The sequence below is a fragment of the Bombina bombina genome, chromosome 3, assembly GCF_027579735.1.
Source record: "Bombina bombina isolate aBomBom1 chromosome 3, aBomBom1.pri, whole genome shotgun sequence".
Taxonomy (NCBI): Eukaryota; Metazoa; Chordata; class Amphibia; order Anura; family Bombinatoridae; genus Bombina; species Bombina bombina.
In genome coordinates, this window is record NC_069501.1 from 451,413,901 (window position 1) to 451,431,662 (window position 17,762).

At 36.9% G+C, this 17,762-nt stretch overlaps 1 protein-coding gene across 2 annotated transcripts in view; it reads right to left on the reverse strand.

The window, feature by feature from the left end:
* The window catches only part of PLXNA2 (plexin A2), a 458,521-nt gene that overhangs the window by 132,063 nt on the left and 308,696 nt on the right, over positions 1-17,762 (reverse strand). For both annotated transcript variants that reach the window (XM_053706686.1, XM_053706687.1), the window contains 4 exons: positions 15,539-15,653; positions 13,752-13,952; positions 7,020-7,116; positions 6,259-6,449 (listed from right to left, as the gene is read on the reverse strand). In XM_053706686.1, the coding sequence (XP_053562661.1) occupies positions 6,259-6,449; positions 7,020-7,116; positions 13,752-13,952; positions 15,539-15,653 (604 nt within the window). The remainder of the gene's footprint in view (positions 1-6,258; positions 6,450-7,019; positions 7,117-13,751; positions 13,953-15,538; positions 15,654-17,762) is intronic.

Here is a 17,762-nt window from a genome sequence, read left to right on the forward strand (position 1 = left end):
GGTAAAAGAATCCACCTTTGGATTCTTTTGGATTTTTCGGAATCACCTGGATGCAGCGTAAGCTGCATCCAGGTGAATTATTTTGTCCTCGCGCTGCCAACATTCCATTGAGGATGCGTGCGCAACTGCCGATGGCGACGGACATTACAAACGCAATTATAGTGTGTATATATATATATATATATATATATATATATATATATATATATATATACTGTATATGTGTGTGTGTGTCACTGGATGTCTACTCAGTTACCTTGAGTCTTTATCATACTGGTGGAAATGCAACCAGTTTGTTCTAAGACTGTGGCCCTTTACCATGGCAAGTGTAAAAGTATGTTAAAGGGACAGTAAAGTCAAAATTAAACTTTCATGATTTAGATAGAGCATGCAATTTTAAACAACTTCCCAATTAACTTATTATATTATTTGCTACATACTCTTTATATATTTTATTGAAAAGTGTAGCTAGGTAGGTTCACGTTCAGCAATGCACCACTAGGAGCTAGCTGCTGATTGGTGGCTGCACATTTATGCAAATATATGTTATTGGCTCAACTGATATGAATAGAACATTTCTGATCATTCAACAATAGGTTGAAAGAGAATGAAGCAAATGTGATAATAGAAGTAAATTGGAAATTTGTTTAATGCTCTGTCTGAATCATGAAAGGAAAAAAAATAGTTTTCGTGTCTTTTTAATGCCATAGTTAAAAACAAGGCAAATTCTGGTTTCATCTGCCTTTTAATAGAAATTTGAAACAGACCTACATCTCCCCAAGGTAAGTCAATTACAAGTGCAACTAGATAAATGACCTTTGCTACATTAAGAAACTACACAATTTTCTCTTTTTTTCGCATGTGCCCCTGGAGTCTTTGAAGTTTGTGATGATTTGGAGAAATGTCAAAAATCTGCAGGACATCTGACATTTATTTTTGCAAAGAATGGCAATTATCAAATATTTATAATAAGCATTCATAGGCATTACATATTTAAATGTTGATTTTCATAGACTTTCTTATGTATAATAAATTGTTAGCATTCAATATTGGAATGTTAAATTTGTTTTATAGAAACAGCCAAATAGAATAAATGTTAAGGAGAACATTTGTTCTACAATTCAAATGTCAACTCTCCCAAGCCCATCCTTAATGAATGCCATGCATTTTTGTTTATAGGTGGGCAGCTCCTCTGATTGGGCTCTATTTTATTTAAGATAGCTGATTAGAGAGTCATTATGACAACACAATTATTACCAATATTAATATTAGTTAAAGAGATGTAGAAATCAGATAAGTAAAAAAGAAATCTGGGAACTGGACATAAGTAGATTGTTGTGTCCCTAGAGATAAAGGATGAAGAGCAGAACACATTAAGATTGTGCTGTAACTCTACAGAAGTGGCCAAACAAATGTGTGCGCCAAGGGATCTGTGCCATCATTTGCGTTTCCCGGGCTACCACAACATATGCTTAAGAAGTCTGAGACTTCAGCTGCAACATGGAGAGGAGGGGGTAAAGTCTACATGGGCTGTTCTGCTCCAGCAAACTCCACACTTGTCTGAGTATCCCGTAGACTGCATCATTCAAAAGAGACCCTCTTCACCACCTCCTTCCTCTCTTTTCTCTCATCACCAAATCGATTTGTCAATGGGCACATCTGCTCCCCGGTGCCTGTCTGAGCGCCTGCATTTCCATAGTCAGTGTCAGGATGACCTTTGGCATTGGCTATGACACAGAAAAGGCCCAATGGGGGACTGTGCACTGATTAACACTTGCTCCTAGGTACACATGGATGATAGGACCACAGGAGCTTGATCCAAACAAAAGACTTCCTTTCACCCCACCGTTCTGCACATCACTGCTTTTGTGCACGATTTGACAGTTCTTGGGAAGTTAACCCTTTCTCAACCAGGTGTGATGAGAGGACTGAAGTATTATTAAACAAGTACAGAGGAACATTTTAGGCTTATTTTCAAGCACATTAAACATAGTCTGGGATCTTACTGATCACCCATGACAATTACATATCTATGTGTCAGATATCTTAGTAGTCAAAGTTTTCTATCGTCCACAATTGCACGCATTTTCTATGTCTATGAGACTAAGTTCATTTAGAAGGGATAGCTTCATCACATACACTCAACTGGACTAAAGCTTTTTTCAGAACCAGATTTATATTATCAATCTCTATTTCTAAATTTCAAGGGTATTTGTACCGTTCTAAACTTCAAAACTTAAAGTCTATTAATATGAAATCATATTGAAAGTGAAGAATTGTTCTCTTTGTAAAGTCTGTTACACTACCTATAAGCCTGTAGACTGCAAGCTATCTGGGTCAGAACCATCTTCTTCTTGTATATGTTTTGTTGTTTTTACCTATCTGTATTTCATTTATACTATGAATCAATGTCATTGTTAAAACATACTTTTTACCTGAGTTACACCTGTGCTATGCACATTTCAAGTTATAGGGGTCTATTTATTAAGGTGCGAGCGGATCATATCCACTAAGTGCCGACAGCATATGCTGTCGGCATTTATCATTGCACAAGCAGTTCTTGTGAACTGCTTGTGCAATGACACCCCCTGCAGATTTGCGGCCAATCGGCCACTAGCAGGGGGTGTCAATCAGCCAGATCGTATAGGATCGGGCAGATTGAAGACCGCAGCCTCAGAGGCAGCGGACAGGTTATGGGGCAGCAGTCTTTAGACCACTGCTTTATAACTACTGTTTCCGCAGTAGTTATGTTTCGGCCCCATAGTTTCCTCTTTGGAAAAAAAAAAACATCTTTGCAGTGACAAAAGTCAACCTGTAGATAAAGGGAAGCCAAGGTCATATTTGCCAAGCCATATATTTTGTAGGTTTTAGCAATTTTAATCTATTTATCTGTGTCCTTTTTCAAAAATACTTATTTGCTTCATTATAGACCTTCAAAGCAAAGATTAACCTGTTAATACAGACTGCAGACATTTTTTTTATTTATAGTGGGGGGAGTTGCTTTCAGGTGTTATTCTAAAAACAAGGAGCATTGTGGGTTGCTGCACATTAAAGTAATTGAAATAAGATATACTGTTGCAATTGTACTCTAGTGGCTCCCACCGCAAGTAAACGTGGTTGATATTATACAGGAGCTGCTACTATTGAAAGCAACGGAGCTGTTGGTATATGGCGGCTCTGTCACTATCACTAGCGACTTAAAGGGATTCAGCCCATGGTTAGAGAAGGGAATTTTTATAAAAATGCACTAACCAGACAAAGCATTTTATTCTTTTACACTATCATATCTCTTTAAAGCGTAACCTCATAGTGTCTTTTATTGACAGGACAGCAACTGCAGACAGCAACCACATGAGGGGACCTGATGCCCTCAGGTTATTTAAACGAGCAAGGTTATTGATTGACATTTCAGGAGAGAGTCTGGCCTCTTCATCCTGACCTCCGAGTCACTAGCCCTCCCTGGCAAGGAAAGAAAATGTTCTTCCTGAGTGTATCGATTCCCTGCATGGGCTTCAGTCACACTTTTTATTTAATTAATAGCTGTGAGCCTGTGGATATTCTTTGTGTGAGATGCTAACGTTAAAAAGGTAGGAAATGAGAGTTGCCCAAAGAAAAGACTAACACAATATACAAAAAAAAGAGTTAAAAAAATGATATACGCAAAAATGAAAAATAAAAAAATAAAAATAAATGTACATTACAATTTTTACTTTGCTTCATCTAAAAAAGGTATTTAAAAATAATCTTATAACAGTTGTCCATAGCAACCAATGAGGATTAGTAGGAAGTACAACACTGACAAATCAGTATTAGGGGCCGATTATACAAGCCCCGTATTGAGCCAAATGTAACTGTTTCCGTGTGAGCCTTCAGGCTCGTCGGAAACAGGAATTAAGAAGCGGCAGTCTTAAGACCGCTGCTCCTTAACTAGTCCGCCACATCTGAGGCGGCGGACAGCAATCCGCCCTGCATACGATCGGGTTGATTGACACCCCCTGCTAGCGGCAGGGGGCAGCCTTGTACAAGCATTTCTTGTGAAATGCTTGTACAATGATAAATGCTGACAGCGTATGCTGTCGGCATTTATCGATGTGTGGCGGACATTGATAATCCGGCCCCTTAAATTCAATTTAAAATTTAAACAGCTTTTAGGTACAAAAATGAAAAACTTTTTCAACGTGTATAAATAATGCTCTTTCATTTACGTGACGGAAAACTTTGCACAATGTCCAAAATTAAGAAGGAATTTAAAAAGAAGCAAAAGAATAAAAAAAAAAAAGTAAGTAAGCACGAAATGTTTACAAGGATTTGATAATATGCAAGTTTTTTCAGTGAGCGCCAATCTGAGATTGAACACGTTAGATGTCTTTTACAGCTCCAAATGAATGTTACCATTGCAATAAGTATTTAAACTGTTATATTCAGATAGAGCATGCAATTGTAAACATATTTCCAATTAATTTCCATGATCTAAATCTGCACAATCGTGTTATATGCACACTTTTTGAGGCATCAGCTCCTACTGAGCATGTGCAACAATTCACAGTATATATACCTAAATGCATTTTGTGATTGGCTGATTGCTGTCACATGACGCAAGGGGAATAAAAATTAAACTAACTAAAATTTTTCAAAAACAAATCTACTGATTATTTTAAAGAAACATATGTGTGCTTTTATAAAAAGTCCTCCATGAAAACATATTTGAGATCTTAAAATGCAGAGCATAAGCGCTATGGAAGCGTTTAAAAAAAAAAAAAAAAAGATTGAAACTTACCATCTCAACGCTCCTGTACGCCCATGAAGCAGAAGCTTTTTTTTCTTTTTCACAATTATGGCTTCTATAGCCAACGGGATAGCGAACATACGTCTTGATGGAATTTCACAGCGCTTGTTTCCTTTACTCCTGTGCTATACTAATAGCTGGCTCAAATATACACAGTGTATCGCAATTCTGTTCACATTGCGATTACACTGATCAAGCTGACACATCCGTTGCGAGTGAGCAATACTCAATAAAAATTTACAAACTTACAAATGATATCAATTATATTTCTTGCCCATATTACACCTGCGCAGGGGTAAAGGGAAATCGCGCTCCGGATTTGTACATGAGTGGTCTGAAAATGTTTGATTGCCGACACCGCCCTGCAGTGCTAAAAAAAAAAAAGCTCTGGCTTCATGCACAGACAGGAGCACTGAGATGGTAAATTTTAATCTTTATTTTAAAATGCTTCCGTAGTGCTTATGCTCTGTATTTTAAGATCTCAAATTTGTTTTCATGGAGAACTTTAAATTAAAGCAAACATATAAGGAACGTTTATGGTCCCTTTAAATTCAGACTAATGGGCCAATTTATTAACAGTCGAACGGACATGATCCACTGTAGTGGATCATGTCCGCCCGACATCACTGAATACCGTCAGCATTTAACATTGCGCAAGCAGTTTTGGTGAACTGCTTGTGCAATGCTGCCCCCTGCAGATTTGCGGCCAATTGGCTGCTAGCAGGGGGTGTCAATCAACCCGATCGTATGAGATTGGGCGGATTGATGTCCGCAGCCTCAGAGGAGGCGTACAAGTTAAGGAGCAGCGGCCTTAATAAATCAGCCCCTAAGTGTTTGAATTGTTTTTTTATTATGCATTTGTTGATTATGCATGTATACTGTATGTAATGGTCCTTAAATACAAGCTTTCTGTACCGTTTAATGTTGCAGAATAGAAGGACAATATAAATAGAAATTATAAGAATTGTAAAGGACCATAATTCTCTGCAAGCTTTTTATAGCCTCTTAATTTAGGAAAGAGTGCAAAGCTGGATAATAATTCCCTTCATTTTGAAACCAAAGTGGTTTGCTATACAAATACATTTTCTCCATATCTAAAAATTTCAAGGAAGGCCTACACCAGTAAAACACACATCTATTTCAATCTAAATGCAGGTAGTTGTGTTGTGAGTTGTCAATCAATGTTTAAAATTACATTATTATTATTATTTTTTATTATTGCATAGAACAGATCTTTGCAGAGGAAGTGACATTGCACCAATAAGGATTTGGGAGTTTTCCTTATCAACCAATGAGCAATTAATCTTTAGGGATAGGTTTATTAAATGCATTGTCTATTGATTTCAATATCAATTTCAATTGTTTTAACTTATTCAAAGCACTTTATCTCAATTTGTCTTCATGTCAACAATATTTAACATGTTAAATTGCTACAGTTTCATATGCATGATAGAACTCAAATTGCAACTCACCTCGGTGATTCGGGGATTGGTGCACTTGACATTTCTGCTGGACCAATCAAGCCACTGGTTTTGCAGAGAGCTGCAGTGATGATGTAAGGTACAGCGTCCTTCCCCACTACACCAGCCACATTCAAACTTCTGGTCAGCCTTTAGACACAAACCACAGCTTTCCCGCTGAGCTGCGCACTTATAGAGATGGACTGTTGGGAGATTCAGAAAATGTAAATGAGGGTGAAAAACAAGCTGAGATGTCTGCATTTTAAATATTCCACTATCAAAGAACTGAACAGTAACAACATTGGCAATCATGTGGCTAAATCACTGCTTTAAGTGTTTAATGCAACAATGCTTTAATCCCAGTTTTCTGTGTGCAAGCTAAATTGTTGCTGTTTAGGTGTGTAATTTAGTGGTTTTATCATGCTAGCAAATATGTGATGCGGCAGAGATTTAATATTGTATGTTCTGGACAATCAAGCTGTTAAATCACTGCTGCTTAGGTTTTAAATGCAATCAAGGGGATAAGTTGCCTCCAACATGTGTTTTATGTAATCAATTAATTAAATCACTGCTACATGGGTGTTATAAGTAAATCAAAGGATTAACAGCTATAATTTTACCCATGAACTGTCCTTTACGCTCTGGTCAGCGAAGGGGTAAAATGATTGTTTTGTGAATGTTTAATCATAAGCCCAGATTTTGCATTTGTTAAGCCTCAGTTTCACTCTATTTTGTGATACATTAATATGTTTTATATTTGTTTCCATTTTCACCTTTTATATCGTGAGGGTTGTCAATAATAAAATTCCCATTCCAGACCACAGAAAAATCCACTGGAAGATTACTTATGTCCATCCCTTCGTAGATATACTGAAATAAAAGGAAAACATTAACATGAATGAACACAAAACATATGTACTTGAACCTTAAAAGGTTGGATATTTTGTTACTGTGCATTTAACAAGGGACAATTATTAAGATCAGTGAGTAATCTGAACATTTTATTATTAAACTGATGATTGTTGTAAATTTTGTGAGCGAACTCTGCAAAGCGTTAAACACACTTGGCTAGATTACAAGTGGTGCGCTACTTAGTGCTTTCGCTCACGCACAAATACTTTAAGAAGTAAACTTTTAATGTGTGCAGGTTAGCGCACATATTACAAGTTGAAAGTAAATTGTTTGCGTGCAAGCAAAAGCCGATGTGCGCTAACTTTAGGTCTTGGGATATAGCAACCGCGTTAAATTCTTCTCCCCATAGTCTTCAATAGCGGGTGCTGATAAAAAAAAACTGACACCACGTTAGGCCAAGCGCACTAAACCCGAAGGTAGTTATGCATATTTTACATTCCAATGTTCTTTACACAGAAGAAAATGTAAATATATTTTTAAAAATACAAAGAACATTTTCTACTATGATGAAGAACATTGGAAAGTAAAATATTTACATTAAATACACAGTAAAACACATTAAATATTATGTTAATGTATTTATGTTGTGTTTGGTGAACATTTATTTTTAGCACTAACCCTTTATGTGAGGTCTTCAGTTCCGCTAACTAAATTTAGATTGCGCTCAGCAGTACACGTTTACTTTCAACTTGTAATACGAGCCCACGCTAATGTTAGCTCGCAATTGTAATCTAGTTAACCAGGAGCACTTACAAGCAGGACACGGCCAATGATTGGCAGCTACATGCGTATGCTGCGCCTGGTTGGCTCAATGGCCAACTGGTCATAAGCAGAAATGCAAAGAAACAAAAGAAGGATATTTAGGAATCCATATGCAAAATATACATATAATGTCAGTATCCTGCAATGTACTCTCTCCCTTTGTTTATTGAAACAAGCTGTAAAAAAAATATCAAACCAGCACATTGCATTCCCAGCACAGCTCATGGAGTTACTGAAAATCTCCTGTACCTCGAATCAGACAACGCTCCCTGTAGCTGTTTACTCAATGAACGTGTTTATTTATTTGTATTTTTTTTCATTGCTGTGTTTTGCTGCCTCTCTCTCTTTCCCGCAGACCCTCTGCTTCACTGCCAGAAGCAAGTGAATTAGGAATTCTATCAAGCCCGGCGTGAGCTGAGACTCGCACAAGCAGATAAGACTTCCACGTCCTGCTTTATCAGCCCACTGTAAATTAGCTTTTTGCTTCAACCCTTTTGTCAGATTGCTGTCTTATTCCTCCAAATGACCCCCCGCAGGCTGCGACAGGGAAAGGCCAGATAAGGTGCTTTTTCCTTTCAAAACAGCATCCTAATTTACAATGGCTCTGATGGAAGAACACAACAGCAATGTGTTGATTTTACCTCATCCAGAGTCCAAGGAACTTCCTTAATACAGCATTTAACCAATGTTGTTTGTGCCTGAATCTGTTCTAGTGTTTTGTTTATGTGCGTAAATGTGTTCAAGCGTTTGTGCTTAGACATGTGTGTGTTGATGGGTTTAATTTTTTTATTGTTTCTTCATACATGTGGATATACTGTATATGTGTGTGTGCCCAGCAAGTCTATGTGCTTAACCCCCACAAAAGAGTTAAACACATAATTAGAATACCAATTGCGAATCTCAGAGAACTGCTGTTCCCAAGCAGAGGGGGGCAGTGACTGACAGTGATACAACTGCCACTGCTGATTGGCTCACCAGCCGTGCCTACTCAGGACCTGCATTTCTTTACAGCTCCCAGAAGGCAGTTTAACTATGTGTCTAACCCCTTTGCAGGGTTCACACACAACGACCTGCATGGCCAGCAGTGCTACAATTACAAACTCTAACAAATTAACCTCTTACAAGCTTTAACCCCCTAAGGGAACACAAAACCCAAATGTTTTTTTTTTATCATGATTCAGATAGATCATACAATTTTAAACAACTTTCCAATTTATTTCCATTATCTAATTTGTTTAATTCACTTGGTATCCTTTGTTGAAGGAGCAGTAATGCACTACTGAGAGCTAGCTGAAAGCCAATGACAAGATGCATGTATGTGCAGCTTTTGAGCCTACCTAGGTATACTTTTCAACAAATTATACAAAGAGAACTTGTTTCTTTCTTGTACACAGAAATGTCGTATTAGTGCAGGACTAATGGAAACTTCCAGCACTGTTGAATTACTAAAACTACTCTGTAGTGTATGATAGTTACTGAAATAAAAAAGGTCTTGGGATACCAGTTGTCATGGTGATCATATTTTTTTTTTTCTTTTCAAGATGCTTTTGGAATAAAAAAAAAAAAGTTTTACTGTTGTGGATAAACCATTAGAATAACTATGTACCACATTGTAGAAGTCTGCATATTTATAACTTTAGTTATGAGATATATAAGCAAAGAAAATAAGATGCTTTTAATTTGTTTAACTATTGTTACAAATACAATGAACAGCTTCAATTTTTAATGATATTTCCCTTAGAATGTGTGGCTGATGTTTATACTTAAAGGGACATACTAGTTAAAAATGAACCCACATGAGAGCATTTCCACTTTAAACAGAAGCATATGTGCAATACACATGTATTAGTAAAAATGCTTCCACTATCCACTGCTTAAAGGAACATGTTACCCATTTTTATTTAAACATTAGAAATTGATGCAGCATATCTGTTAAAAAAATATCACATCAACATCTCTATTTAAAAAAGAAAGATATTTTACCTCAAAATTACCTCAGTTGCCCCATCCCATCGTATGTATACTTTAAAGGGACATGAAACCCATTTTTTTTTCTTTCATGATTCAGACAGAGGCCTCTATTTATCAAGGTCTGTCGGACCTGATCCGACAGTGCGAATCAGGTCCGCCAGACCTCGCTGAATACGCCGCCCCCTGCAGACTCGCGGCCAATAGGCCGCCAGCAGGGGTGTGTCGATCAACCTGATCGTACTCGATCGGGTTGAATTGCGGCGATGTCTGTCCGCCGGCTCAGAGCAGGCGGACAGGTTATGGAGCAGCGGTCTTTGTGACCGCTTCTTCATAACTGCTGTTTCTGGCGAGCCTGCAGGCTCGCCAGAAACACGGGGCATCAAGCTCCATATGGAGCTTGATAAATATGCCCCAGAGCATACAATTTTTTTTTTAAAGTTTTCAATTTGCTTCTCTTATCAAATTTGTGTCGTTCTCATGTTATTCTATGTTGAAGAGATATCTAGATAGGTAACGTGCATGTCTGGAGTACTACACGAGAGGAAATAGTGCTGCCATCTAGTGCATTTTATAATGTATAACATTGTTGCAAAACTGTTGCCATAGCGCTGCAGACACGTGCACGCTCCTGGGCTTACCTTTCCTACTTTTCAACAAAAGATAACAAAAAAACAAAGAAAACTTGATAACAGAAGTTGTTTAAAACTGTATGTCCTATCTGAATCATGAAATAAAAAAATAAATAGGTTTTATGTCCCTTTAAGCGTCAAATCAACTTGTCCATCTGGAAGGTACAGCGCAGTCACTTTATTTCCCTCTTCAGTTTAAGAAATCTCTAAAGTGAAATCCTACAAGATCACAATAAAGCAAAGTGTGAACACAGCACTGATTATACTGATTAGCCATTATCTTATCAATTCTGCTGAAGCCAAACTATTGAGAGTTTCTTAACACAATAATAGTGGCAAACCCTGTAACCGCCAAACTCTAGTCCAAATTGGTTAATCCAAAGGGGTGGGTGGGGTTTGACCATTGAAAAACAACTGAAGCAAACAAGGTGTTAATCTGTTTGAGTATAGATCAGACTCTGCTCACATGTTGATATGCTAGAAGACAGCAGACAAATTATGTAATTTACTGTCCCTTTAATGGAAACTACTCACAGAGCAGTTACTCTGGGCTGATCTTAGTGTTAAATAAAGAACAGGTATACAAGGTTTTTCTTTCTTACAAATGCATGTCCCTTTAAATAATAGATTTTACTAGGCACAGGAAATGTAGAGCATATCTACATATGCCCTGCACACTCATGCAAAATGCTTCATTTCAAAATAGAAACGCACCCATGTTATTTCAGTTTTGACTAGAACATTCCTTTATATGTTAATAAAATGCATTTTCAATTTCATTTTTGGTTCGTCACAAGTTTCGTCAATCTAGCTGTGAGGTCATTGTATGATTTTTGTTTTTTTTAAGTAGTAGCAGAAGAGAATCTCTTAAGTCCAAATGTGCTTGAAGTGAATCTCTCATGGGCTTACTTTTAATATGATTTATCTGAGGTAATAAAATGCTTTTCAAGTGATACTAGTGTCACAAACTTCCTACATTTGTGTAAAAACTTAATTCGGTGCTACTCAAATCTCTGAGGAACTGACATTCCCAGAAGTTTTTTCCTCTAACACTTCCTGAGCACAACCTACCTCCTGATGAAGCAGCACTGAAAAGGTTTGTCTTATATTATTTATTTTTTTGCAGTTTTTGATTGGCCTATAAAATTCTGCGCAGACCAGGCCCAGCATGCTTTAAAAAGGCGAACCAGCTTATCAGCAGCAAGCTACTTACAACAGGGTGGGACGGCATTCTGCTGAGTGAGAGGAAACTGCACACTGTACAATAACATGATATGCTTCCTTTAAAAAATAAAATGCCCTTCTGGGGTAAAATGAGTATTTCCTGTTAGAACCACGGGAATTGCACAGTAATTCTTTGTTAGTCTAAAACAGGTATGAACAAATGATGCATCACAATCTCTACGGCCTGACTGGAAAGTGGAAATTACTAAAAAAAAGCCTCAGATTGTATTTTGAGCAGATAAATTCTTCACCTCTATGTTGGATAAAAGGGACAGTCTACACCAAAATTGTTATTGTTTAAAAAGATAGATAATGCCTTTACTATCCATTTTATACAACCAACATTGTTATACAGTACTAATATACTTTAAAACATTTAAACCTCTAAATTCCTGCCTGTTTCTAAGCCACTACAGACAGCCTCTTATCACATGCTTTTTTTATTTGCAACAAGAGACTGCTAGTTCATGTGTGCCATATAGAAAACATTGTGCTCACGCCAATAGAGTTGTGCAGGAACCAGCACTAATTGGCTAAAATGCAAATCAATAGCTAATAAATAAATAAATAGACATGTGATAAGGAGGCTGCCTGCAGAGACTTAGATTAAAGGTAATCACAGAGGTAAAAAGTATATTAATATAACCATGTTGGCTGTGCAAAACTGAGAATGGGTAATAAAGGGACTATCTATCTTCTTAAACAATGCACATTTTGGAAGTAGACTGTCCCTTTAAGTAAAAACTTAATTTTTTTTAAATGAGTAAATTGGGACTCAACACAATATTATTAAATTAATGTTCTTCAATACACAGAAACTCAGATTTCGACATAAACGTGCACAAAGAAAATATTCTAATGTGTATTTTATTAATGGATTACCACTTACATATAACAACTTGTTTAGCCCTCTACAAAAGTGGCTAAGCACATAGCTAAAGTTAGCTTTAGAGCAGCAATGCACTACTGGGACCTAGCTGAACACATCTGGAGAGCCAATGACAAGGGGCATATGTGTGTAGTCTCCAATCACCAGCTAGGTCCCAGTAGTGCATTGCTACTTGCGAGCTTCCCAAGGTATGCTTTCCGACAAAAGATATCAGGAAAACAAAGTCAATTTGTTAATAAAAGTAAACTGAGAAGTCTCTTTAAATTGCACTCTTGAATTATAGACTTTCAAATCTCTTTAAAGGGACAGTCAACACCAAAATTGTTATTGTTTATAAAGATAGATAATGCCTTTACTACCCATTAGCCAGCTTTGCACAACCAACATTGTTATATTAAAATGCTTTTTATAACATTTAAACCTTTACGTTGCTGCCTGTTTCTGAGCCACTATAGACAATTTTTATCACATGCTTTTTTATTAGCTTTTAAAAGGAGACTGCTAGTTCATGTGGGCCATATAGATGATAAGATTGTGCTCACGTCCGTGAAGTTGTGCACAACACAGAACTAAAATCATGTGATCAGCTGTCAAAAGAGACTTAGATACAAGGTAATCATAGAAGTAAAATGTGTATTAATATAACCATGTTCACTGTGCAAATCTGGGGATTGGGTAATAAAGGGATTATCTATCTTTTTAACCTTTTAACGCCGTTATGCCATTCTATCCCGTCATAATTACACTGGGCTTTAAAGCCGTTATGACGGAATAGAACGTCATAGCCAACGGCTGTCCTGAAGCCTAACTGTACTTCTCAGATTTGATCGCGGTCTGGAGGGTGTTCCAAGGGTTATAGGGACGCCCCCCAGACCCGATCCAATAATTGAAATCTCGCGATCATGTGCACAATCGCGTGATTTCAATTTGTCTACATCGGAACAGTTGTTCCGATGTAGACACTTTAACCCCATCAGGAAAGGGTTAAACAATAACAATTTTGGAGTAGACTGTCCCTTTAAGTCGGGCAAATGCACATGTAGATCATGAAGGTAAAATTCACACAAAAAGGCGGATCCCCTCTCTGTAAGATCTGGACAATCCTGATGTTGACTCACCGAGCTGTTCTGACATTGCACACTGGAGCTGTTGAAGCGCAGCGCAGGCATCCGATGTAACACACCCTGAATGTTTAAGACACACTCATAACCTCTCTGTCCAGACTGGGGTTGGGGAAGGTTCCTGGCCTTTAAGGTGATCGGTTTGACTTCTCCTACAGGTATAAGGATCTCCTCAGTAGGCACCAGCTGTGGGCAATCCTAGTGTATGCAAAACAGAAGTATGTCATTGTTTGTAACACGTGTATATATATTTATATATATCCGTTAAAGGGAGATTAAACTCAAAATGTAATTCCACATAAATTTTTAATTATTGATAGTAAAAAAAACAACAACTTTGCAATGCACATTCATTACTTATTTAGTCTGATTTTCCTGCTCATTCTACAGAATTCAGATCCCTACAACAGTTACAGGGATCAGTGTAGAGGCTCATTTATATTGGTCCCTAATTGGACCCAGCAAAGTTGATAAGGCATAAATTCTAAAAAAAAATCTTTTTTAATGGGTATGTCCCTGAACTGCAGAGTAATGTAGCTGTTGTAAAAAAAAATGACAATTGCAAATACTTTTAAAATTTTTAGATTGTATGCAAAAAATGAAATGCAGTGTTTAATAGCTGATACATATATTGCATCTATCTATCTATCTGTCTATGTGATTCTTTATCTATCTATCTATCATCTATCTCTGTGAATCTATATCTATCTATCTATATCTGTAAATCTATCTACCTACCTACCCATGTTATCTGTCTGAATGTGTGTTGTGTGTATATATATATATATATATATATATATATATATATATATATATATATATATATATATATATATATATATATATGTATGTTTTCCATTCCTGTCCCTTTAAGGTTTTTAAAATGTCTAAATATAATAAAGAAATTCTTGGAAAAAATAGGCCTTTGTTGTTTGAGTTCCTCAGTACATAATAATAAGAGACCAAATAGGTCTGAACAATATATAACATACAAAGATGAGACGTCTAGTTTGCAAGCCTCTGTACATAGGATATTTGTAAGTCATTGGCACCCCTGACCATGTATAGGAAATAACTGCATATTTAAGGAAAGCTCTGTGCACGCTATATGATATATGACTAACTTAAGATCATTTGAATATTTAAGTCCCTAAGCCACAGTGTTTGCTTCATTAATCATTTTTGCTGTCTGCTATGTAAGCTCTACAAGCAACGCATTAGCCCTGCTTCTCCTCCGCAGCAGTCCTGATAGCTAGAGTTCTGCAGGTCTCTGCTCCCTGAGAGAGATGCAGATATATACGCTGCATGTTTAAACAAATTCCATTACTTACTCTGCTAGAGCACTCCTCGCGTGTGGCATGACCGCAGGGAAAAGCACCAATCGTCCCTAGCTTGTGAACATTTCCTCCAATGAGTAATATAACAGTTTGTCTCAGGGTTAATAAACACACGGTATGCAAGCAAGATCCAGAATACAAATCTGATGTGCAGCTCTACAGCACTGAATTCATTATTACTACTATTAACATTTATTTTTAAAGGACCATCTTATTCCGCAGAGCTATGACAAAAGATGCAGAGGTTATGAGATGCTAATAAATGATTTGTAGAGAACTTTGTGGCATTTTTTTTAAATGTGCTCTACACACTTGAAGAGAGTAGCTGCTATAAAATATTTAGACATTGAATACAATGAAAGTCCCTTTCATATAAATCTGTTTAGCATAAGAGAGCCTGTAAAAAAATTTATCATTTATATAATGAAGTGTTTAAGGTAATTTTACCTCAGAAACATTGACACGACCTTCTTGAAAGGAGCATGTTGTAGGGTCATGGGTGCAGAGGTTTCGGTATTTACACCAGTGGCAGCGAAAGGCGCTATTTACACAGGATAAGCAGCTTTAAAAGAAAAAAATATATATTAGAATAAAAGCAAATAAACAATGAATCAACCACCTCTATAAAAACAAATATTTTATTCAAACAATACTTATTAAAAAATGAATCCCTTTACTTCATTGGTCCAAACAATGTAAACATTTATGTCTCCTCTTCAATATATACATATACACAGACATATATACATTTGCAGCCACATTTACACAAAAGCACACATGTAGGCGCACATTATTAAACCAGCATATAAACCGGCAAATACAATTCGCCATTTCTTCCCATATGGATGCAAGAGTTAGACATTGACAAAAGGTATAATTTAGATACACAGATTGTACTGAACACCAGGTAAGGATATTTTTTAATCTTATGCTTTTATGAAAAGCCAAATAGTATCCAAATTATTGTATGTGTCCATAAGTATGAGGCAAATATCTATCAATATTTATTTTCATAAAAGTACCCAATGACATCTACAAGGATTTGTACAGATATATTCTGTGATAAGCTTGCCAACTGAAGTAGTATCTTCAGGGGCCATAAAAGTTAAAAAATGTCATGCTCTAATTTGATAGAGTATGTCATTTTTAATCAAAAAGGGGAGGTTAAACACACAGTAGAAGTACAGTTCAGGTTCACTCCTGGTCCCGAAAAAAAGACCACCCCTGATCAAATCTGCAGTGCTAGTCACATGACTCAACTGTGTAACTAGCGCTGCTGATTGGGTCAGTGACAGTTTCCACTCAAGACTAAGAGTGCTCTGCAGGTCCCGAGCAGTACTTCTACTGTGTGTTTAACACCTTTGCTGGGGTCAAGAACATAGTGCAAGGTCGATAGTCTTAAAATTGCATTCGCTAACAAATTAGAGCATGTATTATGGCCCTTTAATATCCCACAGAATATTTTCTTCATACAGAGATTATTATTTTTCAAGCTGTAGAAACTGGATGTACAACCTTCTAAATATTATGTGTAAACGGGGTGGCATATTAAAAACAAGTACATTTCCCAGACTGCATTTGTACCCAACGTCCACCTACTGGGAATAAATAGGGGGTAGAACTGTGAATTTTCCTTTGACAGGCAAGAAAAAATAATCATCAGAAACTGATGAATATTGGGACTTGTGGTGAGAGACACTGTCTGGCCTTTTCTTCTACTCTGTTTTTTTTTCTGAGCTTCAATATTTATTTTTTCCTACGAGCCAAAAAGGTTTGCAGGAAAAAAGTCAGGACATCTCTGAAACCAGCCAGCTAGTATAAACAGCAGCTTCCTCTCCATATACACTGGACATTTTAGTGAATAAACAACATAGGCTCCCTAAAGCCATATACGACTTGAACTGTATAAACACTGCATCACATTGACATACATTAAATATACATGTCTTCTCCATTAGTATCTCCAGTTACACACTTGTGGTAAACTCCATCCGTCAACACAAACCTCAATATTTACACCAGTATATATCTAAACACCTGTACTCAATATATCACGTAAGTGTCACTTTGGACATTTTACACACCCGTCTGAAAGACACGAATCTCGCTTTTTTTTTTTTTCTCTTTTAATCTTTATCCTTGCCGTTGTTGTCTTGCAGAAATATTACTGCAAGAAGCTATTATCCCCCAGGCAAGTGACACAAATGTGAACGTAGAAGCGCCAAGAAAGAGATGAGGTGACAACCAATTTATATATATAGATAGACACAAATAAACACACATTTGTGAGGGGGTGGCACTGCCAAAGGGTCTAACATATCATGGGTGGAGGGTGGAACTACTAGTGGGGATTTATTTTATTTTTTTGCATGAAAAAAGTTAACTTAAACAGTCTAAAAATAAACTTTCATGATTCAGATAGGGCATGTAATTTTAAACAACTTTCCAATTTACTTTTATCATCAAATTTGCTGTGTTCTCTTGGTATTCTTAGTTAAAAAGCTAAACCTAGGTAGGCTCATATGCTAATTTCTTAGCCCTTGAAGGCTGCCTCTTATCTGAATGCATTTTATAGGTTTTCACAGGTAGACCCTGCTAGTTCATATGTGCCATATAGATAAACATTGTGCTCACTCCTGTGGAGTTATTTATAAGTCAGTAATGGTTGGCT